Source organism: Kogia breviceps, chromosome 5 (assembly GCF_026419965.1).
Source record: "Kogia breviceps isolate mKogBre1 chromosome 5, mKogBre1 haplotype 1, whole genome shotgun sequence".
Lineage (NCBI taxonomy): Eukaryota > Metazoa > Chordata > Mammalia > Artiodactyla > Physeteridae > Kogia > Kogia breviceps.
In genome coordinates this window covers 19,616,085-19,633,501 of record NC_081314.1, presented here as the reverse complement: position 1 = coordinate 19,633,501, position 17,417 = coordinate 19,616,085, and the positions used below count along the sequence as shown (strand labels likewise).

General features: G+C 41.1%; 2 protein-coding genes across 20 annotated transcripts in view; one reads left to right on the top strand and one right to left on the bottom strand.

The window, feature by feature from the left end:
* Positions 1 to 484: 484 nt before the first annotated feature.
* Positions 485 to 7,032, bottom strand: ANAPC13 (anaphase promoting complex subunit 13). Its single transcript, XM_059064153.2, has 3 exons — positions 6,947 to 7,032; positions 5,510 to 5,635; positions 485 to 1,518 (listed from the first exon to the last, which is right to left on the bottom strand). The coding sequence occupies exons 2-3, from the start codon at positions 5,606 to 5,608 to the stop codon at positions 1,393 to 1,395; spliced, it is 225 nt and encodes a 74-aa protein (XP_058920136.1). The 5' UTR covers positions 5,609 to 5,635; positions 6,947 to 7,032; the 3' UTR covers positions 485 to 1,392.
* The window catches only part of CEP63 (centrosomal protein 63), an 83,524-nt gene continuing 72,835 nt past the window's right edge, over positions 6,729 to 17,417 (top strand). For 2 of the 19 annotated variants that reach the window (XM_067033761.1, XM_059064132.2), the window contains exons 1-3: positions 7,109 to 7,185; positions 15,348 to 15,434; positions 16,388 to 16,565. In XM_067033761.1, coding sequence (XP_066889862.1) covers positions 15,391 to 15,434; positions 16,388 to 16,565 — 222 coding nt within the window. In that variant the 5' untranslated portion in view covers positions 7,109 to 7,185; positions 15,348 to 15,390. The other 17 variants (XM_059064141.2, XM_059064130.2, XM_067033764.1 and 14 more) reach the window with 15 other exon arrangements.

Here is a 17,417-nt window from a genome sequence, read left to right as displayed (position 1 = left end):
CTTTCATATTTCACTGTTCTACCAATACTCCTGGGAAAGGCTGGGTCCACAAGCAAGGATGGATTCATATAAACATCTCCTAATATCCAGATGTCAGTGTTTTAGGTAGTATATACCACAAATAAAGTTGTAGTAAAGCCGTCATTTAACTAGAACATGGAAGAACTGTGGAATTTCAGGTACGTTTTTTGAAAAGCTTTGTTTTCTCTCGGTATAAAATGTTTTTTCTGAACATCGTAATTCTCTTTTCTACTGGGTTGTCTGTCTTCAGTTATTGAAGGACTGCTGACTTGGGGCCTTTATTCTGAGATAAATGACTTCTAGGCAAGTCACTGATCCACAGGGAGATCAGCCTGGGTGTGTCTGGATGTCAGGTGAGTTGTTACAACCATGTTTCTTATCGAAACCCTAAAATCGGCTCATTTGTTTTGTGGTACACTTCCTACTCCTAAAAGGTATGTAAATAAAATGACCCAGTTAAAAAAATGATGAGAAGAGAGATTTCAATTATTCAGTGTTTCCAGTTTTTCAATGAGGGATACAGATGTAAAAGCCAGGGCCTCTTCCCACAGAGTTTACAATCTGGGGAGAGAACAAAAGAGATACCACATAAAAGAGGCAAATAATTCTAGGAGATAATGTCCACCAATGCGTTTTTCAAAATACAAGTTCTTTCACAAACGTGTAACTAAATATTGACTCCATGGTTCTTCAGTTATATCTGAAAGGGCTTTGAGACGATAAGAAATCCTGTTACTGGATAAAACTAGTGGTCTATCTCGCCTTTCCAGCGGCACCAAAGGAAGCTGTAGGGAGAGCAGGGGTTAACTGTCAAGATAGCTTTTCATTTGTAAATTTATCCAAAGTTTGAAAATATCAGGGGGAATCTTAGGAATCCCAGTAGTCAGTGAATGGGCCATCTATACGTGCATTACATCTACAGACTCCACACACACCCACTCAGATGCTTCTCAGAATGAGGGTATATGAGAAGTTAACTCTCATGTCTGGCTTTGTTGTTCTTTGCCTTTCCCTCTCATATCTTCAATCACCTGTGTCACAGGACATATATAAGTAGTTGGGAAGCGTTAAACTCTGTCAGTAAAGCAAAATCAGAGTTAAAGGCAAATGTTTAATGAATCATGCTCAAATACTAGCTAGTCAATGAAGAACTTTAGGTTCAAAGGGCCAGATATTCTGCAATCCCAAGAAATCGCAATCAGCTTCTCGTTCTGGTTGAGTATTTTCACATTGCATTTTGTGGCCACAAAATTAGTTGTACATTTTTGAGCGTTGATCTAACACTAAAAGATTCAAATTAGGAGGCTGAAAGAAAACATTTTGTATCTGTGTATTTAAAAAAAAATTTGTGGATGAACAAGGAGCCAGGCGTCAGTTTCCAATGGGGGGAACATTCTCATGGAGGTACTGTAAGGCCAAGTCAGTCCACTTCATTTCTTGTTCTTTAACAGATTCTGTGGTGCCGCCATTGTCCTGTTCAGGTTCAGGAAGCTCATTCTGAAAAGGTACAATGGACATTCAGGACGATGTTACACTCTACGTTAACAAACCCCTTAAAACTCAAAAGCACTTGGAATTAAAACCTGTGAGTTCCTAGAAACAGGCAGCATAGAAGCGTACCCTAAGGAAAGAGCTAGAAAATAAAAATGTGAGGAAACATCACAAGTCTCACTCAAACGTGCCCCATCGGTCTCCAGCCGGGAGTGATGGCATTATGACTCCGGTACTTGTGTAGCAGGCAGCGTGGCAGAAGGCTCAGGACACAGGCTTCTGGGAGCCACTGGGATCCAAGGCCATGACTCCACCATTTGCTGGGTTACTCAGGCAAGGTATTCAGACCCTTGCAGCCTTTGCTTCCTCTTAGGCAATGAGAGAAAAAAGTAGTCATCATCTCACAGAAGTGCTGTGAGGGCTAAATGAGGAAATGCAGGTGAGGTGCCCAGCACTGCATGGGGTATCCAGTGCAAGGACTACCTGTCATCCTTACTAGCGGCTAGGAACACTGAAAAAGCCAGTACTAAATCTTTTTTGGGGAAGGCTGCTTTATAGAATACCACATTTGCTGGAATGTTCCTTAAGCACAAGAAAGGTATTCAAAACGATCCTTGTATCCAATGTGCCTATATTATAATGGAGGTAGGAGCACTGAAAATGTAACACACTAGATGAGGCTTCCCCCTAGTGGTGGAGCAGGGCAACATAAAACAACATAGCCTACCCGCAACTTGCTTAAAATGGTAAGCCATGGGCCACACTTCGTGTAGAATCTGGCGTAGTTTTCTTATATATTTCCAGCTTTACTGACATTTGATTTACATACAACATTGTGTAAGTTTAAAATGTACAATGTGATGATTTGATACACATATATATTGTGAAATGATTACTGCAATAAGGCTAGTTAACACATCCATCACCTTGCATAGTTCACCATTTTTTGGCGTGTGGTGAGAAGTTTTTGATAGTTTCCTTGTATTTTAAATTTAAAGTTATTACTACTGAAACTCTGTTTTTTTTTTTTTTTTTTTTTTTGTAGTACGCGGGCCTCTCACTGTTGTGGCCTCTCCCGTTGCGGAGCACAGGCTCCGGACGCGCAGGCTCAGCGGCCATGGCTCACGGGCCCAGCCGCTCCGTGGCACGTGGGATCTTCCCAGACCGGGGCACGAACCCGTGTCCCCTGCATCGGCAGGCGGACTCTCAACCACTGCGCCACCAGGGAAGCCCTGAAACTCTGTTTTGTACTAGAATTCACTGATACCAATATATTTCTTTTCAGTTATCTGAATTCAGACTTTTTTTTTTAAGGGTAGCAAACTGTTATTCAATATCCAGACTTACGATTTCCCACTGGACTCCAATGTGCAGTATATGAATATAATAACTTTTTTCCTTCAAAGTGATGTTCAATATGAATAAAATGATTTAATTACAATATGTACAAGTATGTTTGAATGACATCTTGCTCTACAAATACTCAGATTCAAACATAATTGTTCAAATTGAAAGGAACTACCATCTTCTCTAAAGCAATATTGCAGAGAGAAAATTTTGTTTCAATAACTACTTACAGCTGACAAAGCATAAACAAGTCCTTGGTTAATCAATTATTTAATTCAGATATTATTTAATTTCATCTTGTTCTAAAATAACACGTTTTTCATTTGGTCACTATTGTCTCTTGCAATGAATGCCAACATATAAAATTGCATACATGCCTGGAAAACAAACACAAAGTATCATAAAGTATCATGAACATAACAACCATCTATTGCGGGGTACTGCAAAAATGGCCACAATTCTTTGTAGCTATTCCTATGAAAAGGCACTATGTCCCCAGTCTTGCACTGGGACTGATCATGTGACTTCTTGGCCAAGGCTCCATGAAGCCTTGCAGTTCCCTCTCATGCTGCTCTTAGAACCCTAAAATGATTGTGAAGTCTGGGCTAATCAGTAGGACCATAAGACTGTGGCCTAGTCAGCTCATCATCCCAGCCTCCAGCCAGCATGCTGGCCGACTGCAAAACACCACCAAGTCCGGCAGAGATCAACCGAGCTGGCAAAGATCACAAGACTCTCTCAGCTGAATGACAAAATCATGACATAAATAACGGTTGTTTTCAGCCACTATGTTTTGGGGTTATTTGTTAGGCAGCAGCGAAAGCTAATGACACAAACATTGCCTTAGAATCACAAGTCCTGGGAAAAAACACAGATTAGCAACAGGACCAGGCTACAACTTGGAAGTCAGCATGGAAATCTCCCTCTCCCTCAACCCCTTTCACACAAATGGTCCCCAAATCCTGCTATTAGCATGTGCAGAATTCAGCAATTCCCCTCCATTTTCTTGCTTTTGTTTCGGTCCTCCTCCCTTGTCTAGACACTGCATTAGCTTCCTAATTTGTCTCTTTGCCCTGTCACTGGCCCCTTTCTCCTTGGCACACATTCTCTAACAATGCTGCTAAACTGATTTTCTAATATATTTGAGCATGGCAGATCTCTACTTTGAAGACCACTCAGGATGAGGGCTAAGCATGGCATCAAATGCTCCTCTCAAAAGTGGGTCCAAGACCAACTTTTCTCCCTACCTTTTATGAGAAGTATATCCTCCATCCACACTGAATTGCCTCACCATCTCCCAAAGCAGTTTAAAACTCTGAGCCTTTGCACATCTGTCCCCTCTGCTGGTTGGCCCTTTTCTACCCTCACTAAACCTCTTTCCTCCCTATGACCAGCTTAAATGTGATTTTTCTCTCTGAAGCCCTTCCTGATGCCCACCAGGCAATCAGCCACTTCGTTCACAACCCTCATTTAGAAGACTTACTATTACAATTATTTATTGATATATGTTGCCTCTCTGGACTCCGAGGGGCAGAAACTGCACTTATGTTTACCAAGTCTTAAGGCACACAGTAGGCTTCAAGAATTGCTTGTGGAATGAAGGAACCACCACCGGACAGGATCTGGAGCCTCACAGACTTCAGTGTGAAGTCCAACTTATTGGGTGCCAACCTTTGGTCAAGTTCCCCTCTTTGATCTTGTTTCCTTCCTGTACAGTGGGTAGAACACCCACTGTAGGGTGCATTGCACCCTTGAAGGGTGTTTTAAGGATACAGATAATGTATGTCAGATTTCAATCTTGGTCTATGACACAAAACAGGTATTCAATAAGTGGAGCTATAATTCTCATTATGCTCTTTTGACTATTTTTCTAAACTTGAACTACGCTGTTACTTGTTATTTGTTATGTGTATTATTCACTGAACATATTACCTCTTATTCTTAGATGAAAATGTAAATGGCAGCAGCACACGGTCTGCCTGCAAGCTCTATTTTATTACTGGCTCTTTGCAATTGGCAGGCTCTAAAGAAAAACAGCCTCTGTTCTCCTTGCTAGGCCTCTGTGACATAAATAGGATTTTAAAGAAATATTTATTCAAGCAAAATGTTTAGATCACTTATTACATGAGGTTTAACAAACTCATTGCAGAATTTTCCAGAGGTCAGGAAAGAAAAGAGCATGATGGTCTAAATGCAGAAGAAGAAAAGCCAGGTCTCTTCCAAATATTTTCCAGGGAACCTAGAATAGGTATGTGTTCCAAAAATGTGAGTTTCTAAAAATGTCAACTGACAAACCACAGGTAGAGAAGAAATAAAGTGCAGATGCCACTGCTTCTTGTTCTTCCTCATTGTGTGCATTAAACTTTCATCATCTGGTTTACTAGCTTTGGCGTGGTGGACAGAACATGGCTCATAAGACCTGGGTTCTAGTTCTGGAATGACCCCCTAACTGAGCTGGTCACGTCAGCCCTCTGAACCACATTTCTCTTCAAAGTCAAGCTAAATGTTCTCCAGAAGCTTCTATAGTTAGAGGACTCCACAGCTTTGATTTCTTTGCCTTACTAGTTTATTTGTCTTGATATCCTACCCCTACTAGGGTCTGCAAGATCATACCTTTAACCTATCACCCTCAGCACAAATTACAGCCTACCAGTGGTATTGCAACATCCTCATAAGGCAGCTTGTCTTCTCGCCAAGCATCGTCAATCAAATCCAAGATCCTTCCATCTCTCTGTACCTCACTGTCCATTCTCCTGCAGCTTTGATCTTGCCAGATCTGTAAGCCAAAAAGATTATTTCTTAAACATGAAGACTGAGGAGATGATGTAATGTAGCAGTAGGGTTCTCCAGGCTTTTTAGCCTGGATGTGAATTGTGGCATGATATCACCCTGAGAAAGACTCATCTCATCTGGGTCAGGTTGCAGTTTATTTATAAGACCATAGTCCCTCCCAGCTGATTTTCCCAGTCACACACAGATTCCACCTTTCTGTAAAGTTTTCTCAGATCACTCCAGCTTCAGCACACATTCTGCCCTTGACCGGTTCCTTCTTGTCCTTATGATCCACTAAACAAGTTAGGTCGGCTTTGTGACTGATTGCTCAGGCAGTTTCCAATTGCTGTGTGTAAATTTTGTATCAATGACTCTGCATAGCCTTCCCCAATCTGGCCTCAATCTTTTCCCACCTGTCCCTCTTCCAAACACCTCTAACCCTGTCATACTTTCCAACCTTTGCACTTAAAGGTCTCTTTGCTCCATCACTAACACCCACTCTTCCTTCCAAACTCAAAGTTGGGCGTCAGCTCATCGGGGTCAATATCCCATTTCCAGAATTAGGCGCTAAGGTGCCTTCACTCTTCGGGAGCTGGAAGGGTGGAAAGCATAAGGCGTGCAATGACCAGGACACGGCCACCGTCCCAAGCACTTTGCCACACTTGCCAGAATAAGCCATTACCACTTTCCTGAACAAATTTTTTTTTTTACACATGTGACTACCCCAATGCTTGGAATGCACTATCTTGCTCCTTTTTTCCCCAGCTAACCCTCAGTCTAAAAACTTAGCTCCCAGGGCGCCTCCTGCAGGAACTTTCTCTAAGCGCCAAGAAGAACGCGGTCCCCGCCCCTCCGCGGGCCCCATAGTTCCCTGGGCGCAGTGAATGGTCCCCATCGGGAGCTTGTTACATTGCCCGTCACAGGGTCTTCTCAGACAGGCGGTGCGTACGTTCCCCCGGGCAGGGCAGTTGTATCCATCTCTGTTTTAGAGCTCTGCAGCGTGTAGTTACAGTAGCAAAGCTAGAACTCCTTTTCCCGCGCTAGAAATGACCCTCGCAGGCCACCACCATCCATACAGGTGTGGGAGGCGGCCTCACAGCCGCGGCTTCCGGCCCGAAGCAGGATATACCAAGTGCGGCAGCGGGGGAAGCCCAGGACCGCTGCGCGAGTCCCTTTCCACCCCTCCCAACGTGCGGTGAGGGGAGTGGTTATGAGGATGAAGTGCAGAGAACAGCCTCGGCCAAGAGGAGCAGCATAAGACCAAACGCGCTCCCGCTTCTCTAAGACCTAGGCTAGGGGCGCGGGAAATCCTTACCAGCACCCGGCCCAGCTCGGCGCCCGCCTCCAACGGACCACACCCTCAGTGTCACGTGACCGGCACTGTCTTCTCTCCGATCCCCAGATATGGGTGAGCCCATTTGCAGGCGCGGAGGGGGAGTCAGGGAGGATGTTGCTTCAATTAAAAGTGAGGGGGCAGTGGGCGGAACGAGCGTGCAGACGACTGTGGCTGGACGTCAGGTTGGCGGTGACGCGCGTGCGCGTCCCCGGCCGGAGGTAACGGCGGGAAGCTTCGGGGGCGCGCTCGCGGCATTCCCGTAACCGCATGTGCGAACGTCGGACGGGCGAGGGGCGGCAGTGTCCACAGGCAGCCCTGGCTGCGGTGGGGCAGCGGCCCAAGCGGCCGTATGGCCCGGGGCCGGCTTCCTTAGCTGCCCGCTGGCCTCCAGGCACGCCCCCGCCGGCCCGGTTCCGCCCCGGCGCTCCACCCCTCGCCCTCGCCGCGGACGCTCCGCGGACCCGCGAAGCCAGATATGGTCTCCTCCAGCGCACTGTCCGGGCCAGCCAGGTGGTCAGCCCTTCCCCGGAGGCCGGGCCGGCGGGAGGGCTGCAGGGTGGGCGAGCTGCTCATCTTCCCCGAGCGGAGTCGGCCGCGGGCCAGTCTTCCACTTCAGGGAAGAGACCCCCGGCCCAGCCCTCCCGCCTGGGCTGCCTCATCCGGTTAGCTTCCTATCATTGTTGAGACTTAGGTCTTTGATGGCAGGTGATAGCGGTTCATTTATGGGTGGGAAGTTTAGCAAGTTGTAAGAAGTGAGTTGATATAAAAACCTTAGTATTAGTACATTAGGTATGGAAATGTGGCAGAAATCATGAAGGACTGAAGTTGGGGAGCCCTGAACTTATGGGTTGCTCCATTCAAATCAGGGATGGGAAATAGATAATGAAGTAAAGGAATAAAAGGAACGGGTTCTTAGAATACTTTAATTATGAAGGTATTTGAAGGCAGTAAATCTCGGCTCATAATGTGGTTTTTTTTTGTTGTTGTTGTTTTAACGTCTCTTACAACATGAGCTTGCTCTCAGCGAGTAGTCTTCATTTACAATTACAGCGCTCTTAGTTGCAGAGTATTTTTCCTGAGCCTTACGGACGATTCCTAAGCCAGTCTTAAAATTTTTTTTCTTCCCTTAATAAAAGCAGTATTGTAGGATTTGTGCCCTGTAGTTGTACAGTTCCCCCACATGCTTGCATTTAGTTTTATTTTCTAGATACGAAGAGGAAATCATAAGGATCGTGAACTACATGTTACCTTCAAATATTTATATTATATTGATCTTAGCTGTAGCTTAATGATATAACAAAGGGTATGTATTTTCTTATTTGGAATGCAGTATCATCTTTAGGTTGATTTTTATCCCGAGCTTCTTGCCTTTTGACTGTATCATTACCAGTGATCAGTATGGTAAGAATGACTGAAATTAAAATGGGTTAGATATTTATAAACATTCAGTTACACTGCTCTTTAAAATGTATTCAGGTTTTAACAATTATTTGTAGTTATTGTATATGTTAATTGTACTGATGCCACTTGTCTCCCATTAAAAGGTAGAACACCTTTGCTTGTTCCTTCCCGTTCTCACTTATGTAGTAGTAGTGGTGGCAGATGGTGACAGCGTCAGTGGTCCACTTTATCAGAGCTTCCTACTTTTAAACATATGTCAACTTGATTTGAAATTCAGCTAAAGCTAACATTGACCTGGGCTTCAGGAATTGAATTTTCGGTTTTTATGTTACTTTAGGTTTTCTTTCTTCAAGAACTAAGTCTGTTTTTTCAGTTTTACAAAACCACAGTATTGTCATCACATCTATGAAAATTAATAAAAATCCCGTAATGTCAATATTCAGTCTGGGTTCAGGTTTCCCCACCTGTCCCATACATGTATTTTTATAAGTAGCTTGTTTGGATCAAAATCCTGTAGAGATCCACATGTTGCATTGAGTTGATAACACCTTTTCAGTCTTTTTTAATATAGCAGTTTCATTGCCTCTCTTCTTTCCCTTAACATTCTAGATTTAGTTGATTGCATCCACATGGTATCCTTTAACTTGTACATCTATTCCCTTTATTCCCTCTAAACTGGTAGTAAGGTCTAGAAATGCACTGTCCAATATAGTAGGTATCAGCCATCGGTGACTATTTAAATGAATTAAAATGAAATAAAGCTAAAAATTTCAGTTCCCTAGTTGCATTGGCCACATTTCAAGGGCCCAATAGTTTGGTGTATATGTAAAATATTTCCATAATTGCATAAAGTTCTGTTGAACAGCACTGATCTAGAAGCTTGATCAGATTCAACCTTGACTTTTTTTGTGGGGGTGAGGGCAGGGCAAGATTCCATCGGTGGTGCAAAACACTCCAGAGAGGCACATGATGTCTGAGTTTTCTCTCTGTGATGTTACAGTTGAGCATCGTAGTGGGTTCAGGTGTTGTCAGCCCAGTCCATCCATCATGAAATTCTCCGTGAGCCTTTCACTTAATGGTAAGATCCTTTCATGGATTTAGGTTGCCTGTATCCACTATTGCGTTGGCGGTTGCAATATGGTGATTTTCTCATTCTGTCATTCCTCAGCATTTATTAGCTGGCAATTTTTTATGAAGAAGAACTTTTAAATTCACCAGCTATTTGAAATAGGAATAGGAAAGGCAAGAAAAATGCTTAATTCTTTCCCTCTGTTTTCAGAGCACAGTAATGAGTTGGTGGCCTAGCAACCTCCAAAGGTAACCATGAGGGTTTTGCCTTTTTTTTTTTATCATCATGAAATTATATACTTGAATATATTTAAACTGTTTCAACCTACTGCAGTCTTTTTTTGGGGGGGTACTCAAGTTGTCCTGTTGGCTAGTGGCAGCCTGTTTAAGTTGGCTTCTGTCCACTTTGATATGACCAGTAATCTTTGAGAGTTTCCTTATTTTCTGGTAAAACATGTTCCTGGCTCATTTAAACATTTCTGGCCACCAAGAAACCCTGGTTCCCTTCAGTGGGAGATGGTGTTTAGAGACCAGTCTGGGTGCTGAAGGTACTCTTGCTACTATATTGGTCACTGGTTTTAGGATTTACAGTGGCCAAAGTTAGGAAATATGTACATTTTTTAAAAGGAGAAATATCCAGAATTCACACTGATATTTCCAATTTAATTTCATAGTTTTTTTTTAAACACGATTTTATATTTGTATCTTTTTCTCTTTTGCCTATTAACTTACTTTTTCTGTATTATATGTAATGCTTTCAAATTAATGATACCAATTTTACTATTAACAATATGATTCCTGAGTGATGTTTAGGGTTTCTCTATAGTACCTTTTTGTCCTTAGTATATATCCCAGTTGGAATATGTACAGTAAAATTGTTGCATTTTAAAACCAATGAAACAATTTGTTATATGGTAAGGGTGCCAACTTGATATCTAGTTGATAGTTGATTTATTTCATTTTGTTTCCAGTATTTTTCAATACTGCTTTTTTTTTCCAACTAGATTTTTTTCATTATATTATAAAACATTAGCATAGTGCCTATAAAACAAGTAGCTGCTAAGATATAAATCCAGACAAGTTTAGCTTCCTGTTTTCTCTACCCTATTTCCCTTCCTTATAGGTATCATATTTACCAGCTTTGAGCTTATCCTTCCAGAAGAACAAATTACTATACTATATATTTATATATAATTATATATCCTTAATATATTCTGATATTTATACATAACATATATAATATATAATCTATATTTATGTAATATATATAATATATATTTATAATTTTCTCCCTTTCTTAGGTAAAAAGTAGTGTTTGCATATACTGTTTTGTATCTTGCTTTTTTCATCTAATATTATATGCCCTGTAGATCCCACCATAGAAGTATGTAGAGATTTTCCCTTTTCACAGCTTCATAGTATTATTCCATTGGTGGATGAATATTCAGCTAGTTCCCGTAGATAGGCATTTGTGTTGTTTCCTTCTCTTGCAAATAGTCCTGCAATGTATATCCTTCTGCATGTATGGTTTTGTATTCTTGCCAGCATATGATTGGGATAGATTCCTAGAAGTGGCATTTTTGGATCAAAGGGTAAATGCATATATATCAGTTGCTAAGTATTGCCAAAATTTCCTCTATAGTAGTTGTACCATTTTGCATTCCTTCCTACAGTGTATGTGTCCCATAGCCTTGTCATCAGAGTGCATTTTCTTTCTTTCTTTTTTTTTTTTAAAATTAATTAATTAATTTATTTATTTTTGGCTGTGTTGGGTCTCTGTTTCTGTGCCAGGGCTTTCTCCAGTTGCGGCGAGCGGGGACCACTCTTCATCACGGTGCGCAGGCCTCTCACTGTTGTGGCCTCTCCCGTTGCGGAGCACAGGCTCCAGACGCACAGGCTCAGTAGTTGCGGCTCACGGGCTCAGTTGCTCCGCGGCATGTGGGATCTTCCCAGACCGGGGCTCGAACCCGTGTCCCCTGCATTGGCAGGCAGATTCTCAACCCCTGTGCCAGCAGGGAAGCCAGAGTGCATTTTCAAACTTAATTTTTCATTAATCTAATACAGAAGAAAGGGTAACAGTGTAGTTTAAATTTGTGTTTCTCTTACTGTGAACAAGGTTGAGCATATTTTCATATATTTAAGGTCATTTGCATTTCTTTTTATGAGAACTCTTTGTTCATACCTTCTGCACATTTTTCTATAGATTTTTTTCCTTCAGTTTTTAGAAGCTCTTTATATATTTGGTTAATTAACCCCTTGTGATAAAGCTTTCAAGTAATGTTGTCATTTATCTTTCATCTTTGCTTACAGAATTTTTCCCATGTAAAAGTGTAGTTTTGTCTACTAAGTTTTCTTAGTCTTAGCCCCTTATTCTTTCGGGATCTTGAGTCATAGTTTGGACAGTGTTTTAAAATTTCATTTTTATTTTGGAAAATTTCTTTGATACTTTATCTGATAATCTTTTCCCTTAAATTTAAGTAGGAACCTTTCTGGGCAGTCGTAAATGATATTGATTATTTATTGGAGCAGGCACAGTTTATCAGCCATAGTAAATCTGTCATAGCCATAGATCTTTGTAATCACAGTAACACCAAGGCAGATAAGGGACAAAGCATTGTTATCTTCCTTTAAATGAGACTTGATGAGCAGGCATATTCCTTCTCTTAGTACACATATCTAACCAGAGTTTTTATTTTCTTCCTGTGTCCCATTTTGTGAATAATTTGATCTTAGGTGCATACTCTGGATATTTTTCCTGATCTGTAAAATAAAGAGGTTAAATTGGAGCCCTTCGGGTTCTTTCTAGCTCTTAAATTCCAATATGTTAATGAACATCAAAGATTTGCCCATTATTAGATACCCTCTTTGTTTTTTTAAATTTTGGTTGCGCTGGGTCTTCGCTGCGGCATGCGGGCTTCTCTAGTTGTGGTGTGCAGGCTTTAGTTGCTCAGCGGCATGTGGGATCTTAGTTTTCCAACTAGGAATTGAACCCGCGTCTCCTGCATTGGAAGGCGGATTCTTAATCACTGGACCACCAGGGAAGTCCCTAGGTAACCTCTTTGGATTCTTTTTTCCCTAAGATTTAAAGTATGTTTTCCCTGCTTCCCAGACTTGGTGAAAAAGCCTGTATTTCCTTCAACCATTTTATTCTAGATTTCACTGATTGAAAGTAGTCTTCATTCGAAAGGAGAGTTTTAATTATAACTTCTGTTCGTTGATATCTTGGTCTAACTGCAGAAATGACTAAGAGTGTCCTGTACCAATTGTAGAGCTACACAGCTTTCATTTAACTACATTAACATTTCATGTTAGTGGCAAGGAGTAGCAGATTATCAAACAGTAATTGCTTAAATTTGTATTTATTTGGATAAAGAATAAATTTTATATAATTACCATATGGCACAGGCAAAAAAGAAAGTGATGTAGTGCATGGAGCTGAATGAGGGTCAGGTGTTAGGAAAGGAGTCAGTGATATAGCTATGAGAAACTCGGATGAGAAAAGTCCACAGAAGATCTGAGTCCTTGCTGTTTACCTGATCCTCAGGAATGAGAAATGATGGTGTTTGTCAGCTGCTCGAGGAGATGGTGAAAGTATTGTTAAAAGATCATTATATATTAGTAAGATTATTTTCCACAGAGAATGTTACTGGTTCCTCCCCACCCCATCCCCACCTTTTTTTTTAAGAAAAACAGAGATCTCCTTAACTAAGTCTTAGACCATGATTTTAATTTCTGAAATGGCTATTTTCCCCTTTGTGGACTATTTTCACTGTTGTGTTACTGCCACTTGGTGGCCATTTGTGGTGACATCGTAGTTAAGTTTGTATGTTTTTTCCTGTGTCCAGACTTTTCAATTTGGTTTGATTTTGTTTATGCCAAGAACACATTATTAAATCAAAAGAAGATACGATGATGTATTTTAAGATCTGGAATGCTGTAAAATATATAAAGATTGCACATTGGCTGGAGCTTAGGAGTCACATTGCCTAGGTTTGAATCCTAGGACTGGTTTGTAGTTTACCATAATCAAATTATTTAACCTTCTGAGCCTCAGTTTCCTCAAAGTAATAGTAGTTATGTTTTAAAATGGTTATGAAGGGCTTCCCTGGTGGCGCAGTGGTTGAGAGTCCGCCTGCCGATGCAGGGGACCGCGGGTTCGTGCCCCGGTCTGGGAAGATCCCAAGTGCCGCGGAGCGGCTGGGCCCATGAGCCAAGGCTGCTGAGCCTGTGCGTCCGGAGCCTGTGCTCCGCAACGGGAGAGGCCACAACAGTGAGAGTCCTGCGTACCGCAAAAAAAAAAAAAAAAAAAAAAAAAAAAAATTGTTATGAAGATTGAATCTGACAATATAGACAGGCAGAACAGTTGAGCATTCAGTAACTTTAAGCTTCTATTATAAATATTCCTAATTACTAAATAATATCATCCAGAAAATATATTAATGTATTATATGTTACTAAATCTGTTTCTAATATATATTACTAAATGTGTTTTTTAAGAATAACATGACCTGAAGGAGTATAATTTTACTAATGATAGTTTTGAATAACTGTAGTAGCTCTGTCCTTAGGAAGAGCACTTTCCTATGTATTTAATAAATATCCATGTAGCGTTGTCAGGAACATGATACAATGATACAGAATATATGTAATTGGCTATTAGAATCCTATTAAAAAACTGGAAGAAACCTTGCAGATTATATAGATCATGCTTCTTTATACAGACAAAAACTGAAATCCAGGGACACAAAGCTACTTAGTTGCAGAGCAGGACTCTATCCTGGGTTTCCATCTACATGGTACTGTGTGAACTGTGTACTGCCTCTCAGTTTGCTAGAGTGGATCAAAACACAGAATCTGGGTCCTGTTGTAATTGACTGTATCGTTGTTTGAAAGAAAGTGGAATAGACCATGAAAACATTTTTCTTTAGGTTTTTATTTTGTCTAATGTTGGTGTAATACAAAGGATAAACCAACTGGAAAGGAATCCTCTCTGCCATATGTGTGCATGAATAGTTATTTAGTACTCCTGTTAGTAACTTTAGAAATAGATGCAAATAACATGTAGTGGTTGTATTTTCCAGTCTTCTCATTCTCCTGTGTCTCTGTTTTATCTCCCTTCCCTTCTTTCTCTGCTAGACTCTTCTCTGTAGTTCTCCAGCTATGACCAGTTTGCATAGGGAGATAGGTGAAAAGGGAGGGGAATTGAGATACGTTCAGTCAAAAGCATTCAGCACAGGCCAGGTTGAAATGCTACTCTAAACCCTGGAGCTGCAGGCATGAAAAAAACTGGTTTTCTACCCTTGATGGTTGAATAGTAGGGGAAAAAGGTGTGCAAAAGGACATTTCCAGGGTGGTGTAACTCCTATGAAAGAACCTGTTAAGGACTAGGAGCAATGAAGTGTAGAGGAGGGAGGGCCCAGGTAGCTGCCTCTTAGGTGAGGGAGGGTGTTCTAAGAGCTTCATGGGCCTGTCATCTAGCGGGTGAATAGGATCTCCCATGATGGACCAAGAAGTTGAAGCATAGGGCATTTAACCTTTTTACAATATCTCTTTAAAAGAAGCTACACATTTCCTCTGACCTCTCAATTCGTTAGTGTCAGTGTTCCTCTGTTGCTAGCACCCCATCTCCACCCAGGCCCACTCTTACATGAGGAAGTAGGGATGTGACAGTGAGGCATTTGATTTCAGTCGTGCAGGGGGAGTGTCCGTGGCAATTCAGATCATTTTAAATTGTTTTGTTTTAGTCTGAAATGTGTTTGGTTCTAGTATTTCTTAAAGAGATACTCCTTGACTGCTTCTACAGTCATCTTAAGAAGTGCTGCATTTTCTCATTGTTATTTGCATGCGTTCATTCACATTCTTAAGTTTGTAAGTGGAATGTTAGAACATAAAATTAATTTTCTCCTGACAGAGTTCTTTGCTTTCCCAGTTGCCAAAACAAAGGGGATTTGGCGATGGAGGCTTTGTTGGAAGGAATACAAAATCGGGGACATGATGGGTAAGTTTGCTTTGACCTTAAGCTTCTCACTGAGTTTAAAAAGCATGTCTGTGTTATGCCTCTGACCATTTTGTGCTTTGGGTACAGAAGCAGAAGTGTGAGCAGAATCTGAGCTGATCCATGCTGTGTTTGTGGACAGTATCTCTCCTTGGGGTGTTTCCCTCATCTCACCAGTGTGAAGCTGGATGCTTACCATCATCCCAGTTAAATTTTCTGCTTTTAAAAAGCAAAAGGCTATAGAGGTTTTGTGACACTAAGAACAAATGCTTTTTTTAAAAAAAAAGGTATTTAAGCTTTAGGAGTTAGCTCCCTGTGGCCATTCCGGGGAATCTCTGAATCCAATACATCTATGTCCACTTCTGTTTCTACCTTTGTAACATCTGGCATCTCCTGAAGCATTGAAGGACATCAGTAAGTTTACAACAATAAGATAGGATGCGGTAAGTTTCTAATAATAAGTTGGAAAGAAATAGTTGGAATAAATTTGGCTCAAGGATGGAGGTTCTTAAAACAGCTCTTAAAATTGTACTGTCATTTTCCCAATAGCCTACGTGTTTCCAAAGCTTTTAATTTTGTTTGACTAGCTGAGAATGTGACATATGCTTGCCTGGATTCTTCCTGAAAGCTTCCCTAAAATGTTACAGAAGAGCCAGTTGTTGGTTGTGGAAGTCTCACTCACAAACCAGACTTAAAACATAAACCTTGTGTTTGACCAGTTGACTTAGGCTTTAGGTTGGCTACTGGAGGAAGACAAACTTCCGTGGAGTAAATGATCATCTTATGTGAACATTAAAAGGAAAAGCTCAGAGATCCTGTTCTCTGCTTCTGATAATTTATTTGTTGACACTGTTCTACTTCAGGTAGCTTTATATCTGCTGTATTTTTACATGTGAAAGATGAAAAGCCACTTGGAGATATGTTCTGTATTCTTAAGGATCTGTCCTTATTTATAGGGGATTTTTGACATCCTGTGAAGCAGAACTACAGGAGCTCATGAAACAGATTGACATAATGGTAGCTCATAAAAAATCTGAGTGGGAAGGACAGACACATGCTCTAGAAACTTGCCTGGACATCCGTGAACGGGAACTTAAGGCTCTCAGGAGTCAGGTGGATATGAAACACAAAGAGGTAAAGCAGATGATTTGCTACTCTTCTTGATATTTTCACCTTACCTTTTATAATATATATGTTTCTTAAATATTTGTTGAAGAAAGCATTAAAAAATTTTTGAATTCAATTTATTTAGAACAAAACAAAACACAGTTCACCCATTTCTCCCATCCCCTGATCCAAGCCTTGTCTCTTGCAGCCACCATTCTGTTCTCTATGTCTATGAGCTTATTTTTTGTTTGTTTCTGTAGATTCTACATGTAAGGGAGATCATTACAATATTTGTCTTTCTTTGTTTGAATTATTTCAGTTAGCGTAATGCCTTCAAGGTCTATCCATGCTGTGGCATATGGCAACTTTTTTTTTATGGCTGAATAATATCCTGTGTGTGTGTGTGTGTGTGTGTGTACACCACAGTTTTTTGGTTTTTTAAAAAAATAAATTTATTTATTTTACTTTTGGCTGTGTTGGATCTTCGTTTCTGTGTGAGGGCTTTCTCTAGTTGCGGCAAGCGGGGGCCACTCTTCATCCCGGTTCATGGGCCTCTCACTGTCACGGCCTCTCTTGCTGCGGAGCACAGGCTCCAGATGCTCAGGCTCAGTAGTTGTGGCTCACGGGCCCAGTTGCTCTGGGCATGTGGGATCTTCCCAGACCAGGGCTCGAACCCGTGTCCCCTGCACTGGCAGGCAGACTCTCAACCACTGCACCACCAGGGAACCCCCACCCAGTTTCTTTATCCATTCATTCATCAATAGATACTTAGGTTGTTTCTACATCTTTGTTATTGTAAATAAAGCTGCAGTGAACAGGGTGGTGGTGGTGCATATATCTTTTTGAATTAATGTTTTTTTGCTTTCTTCAGATAAATAC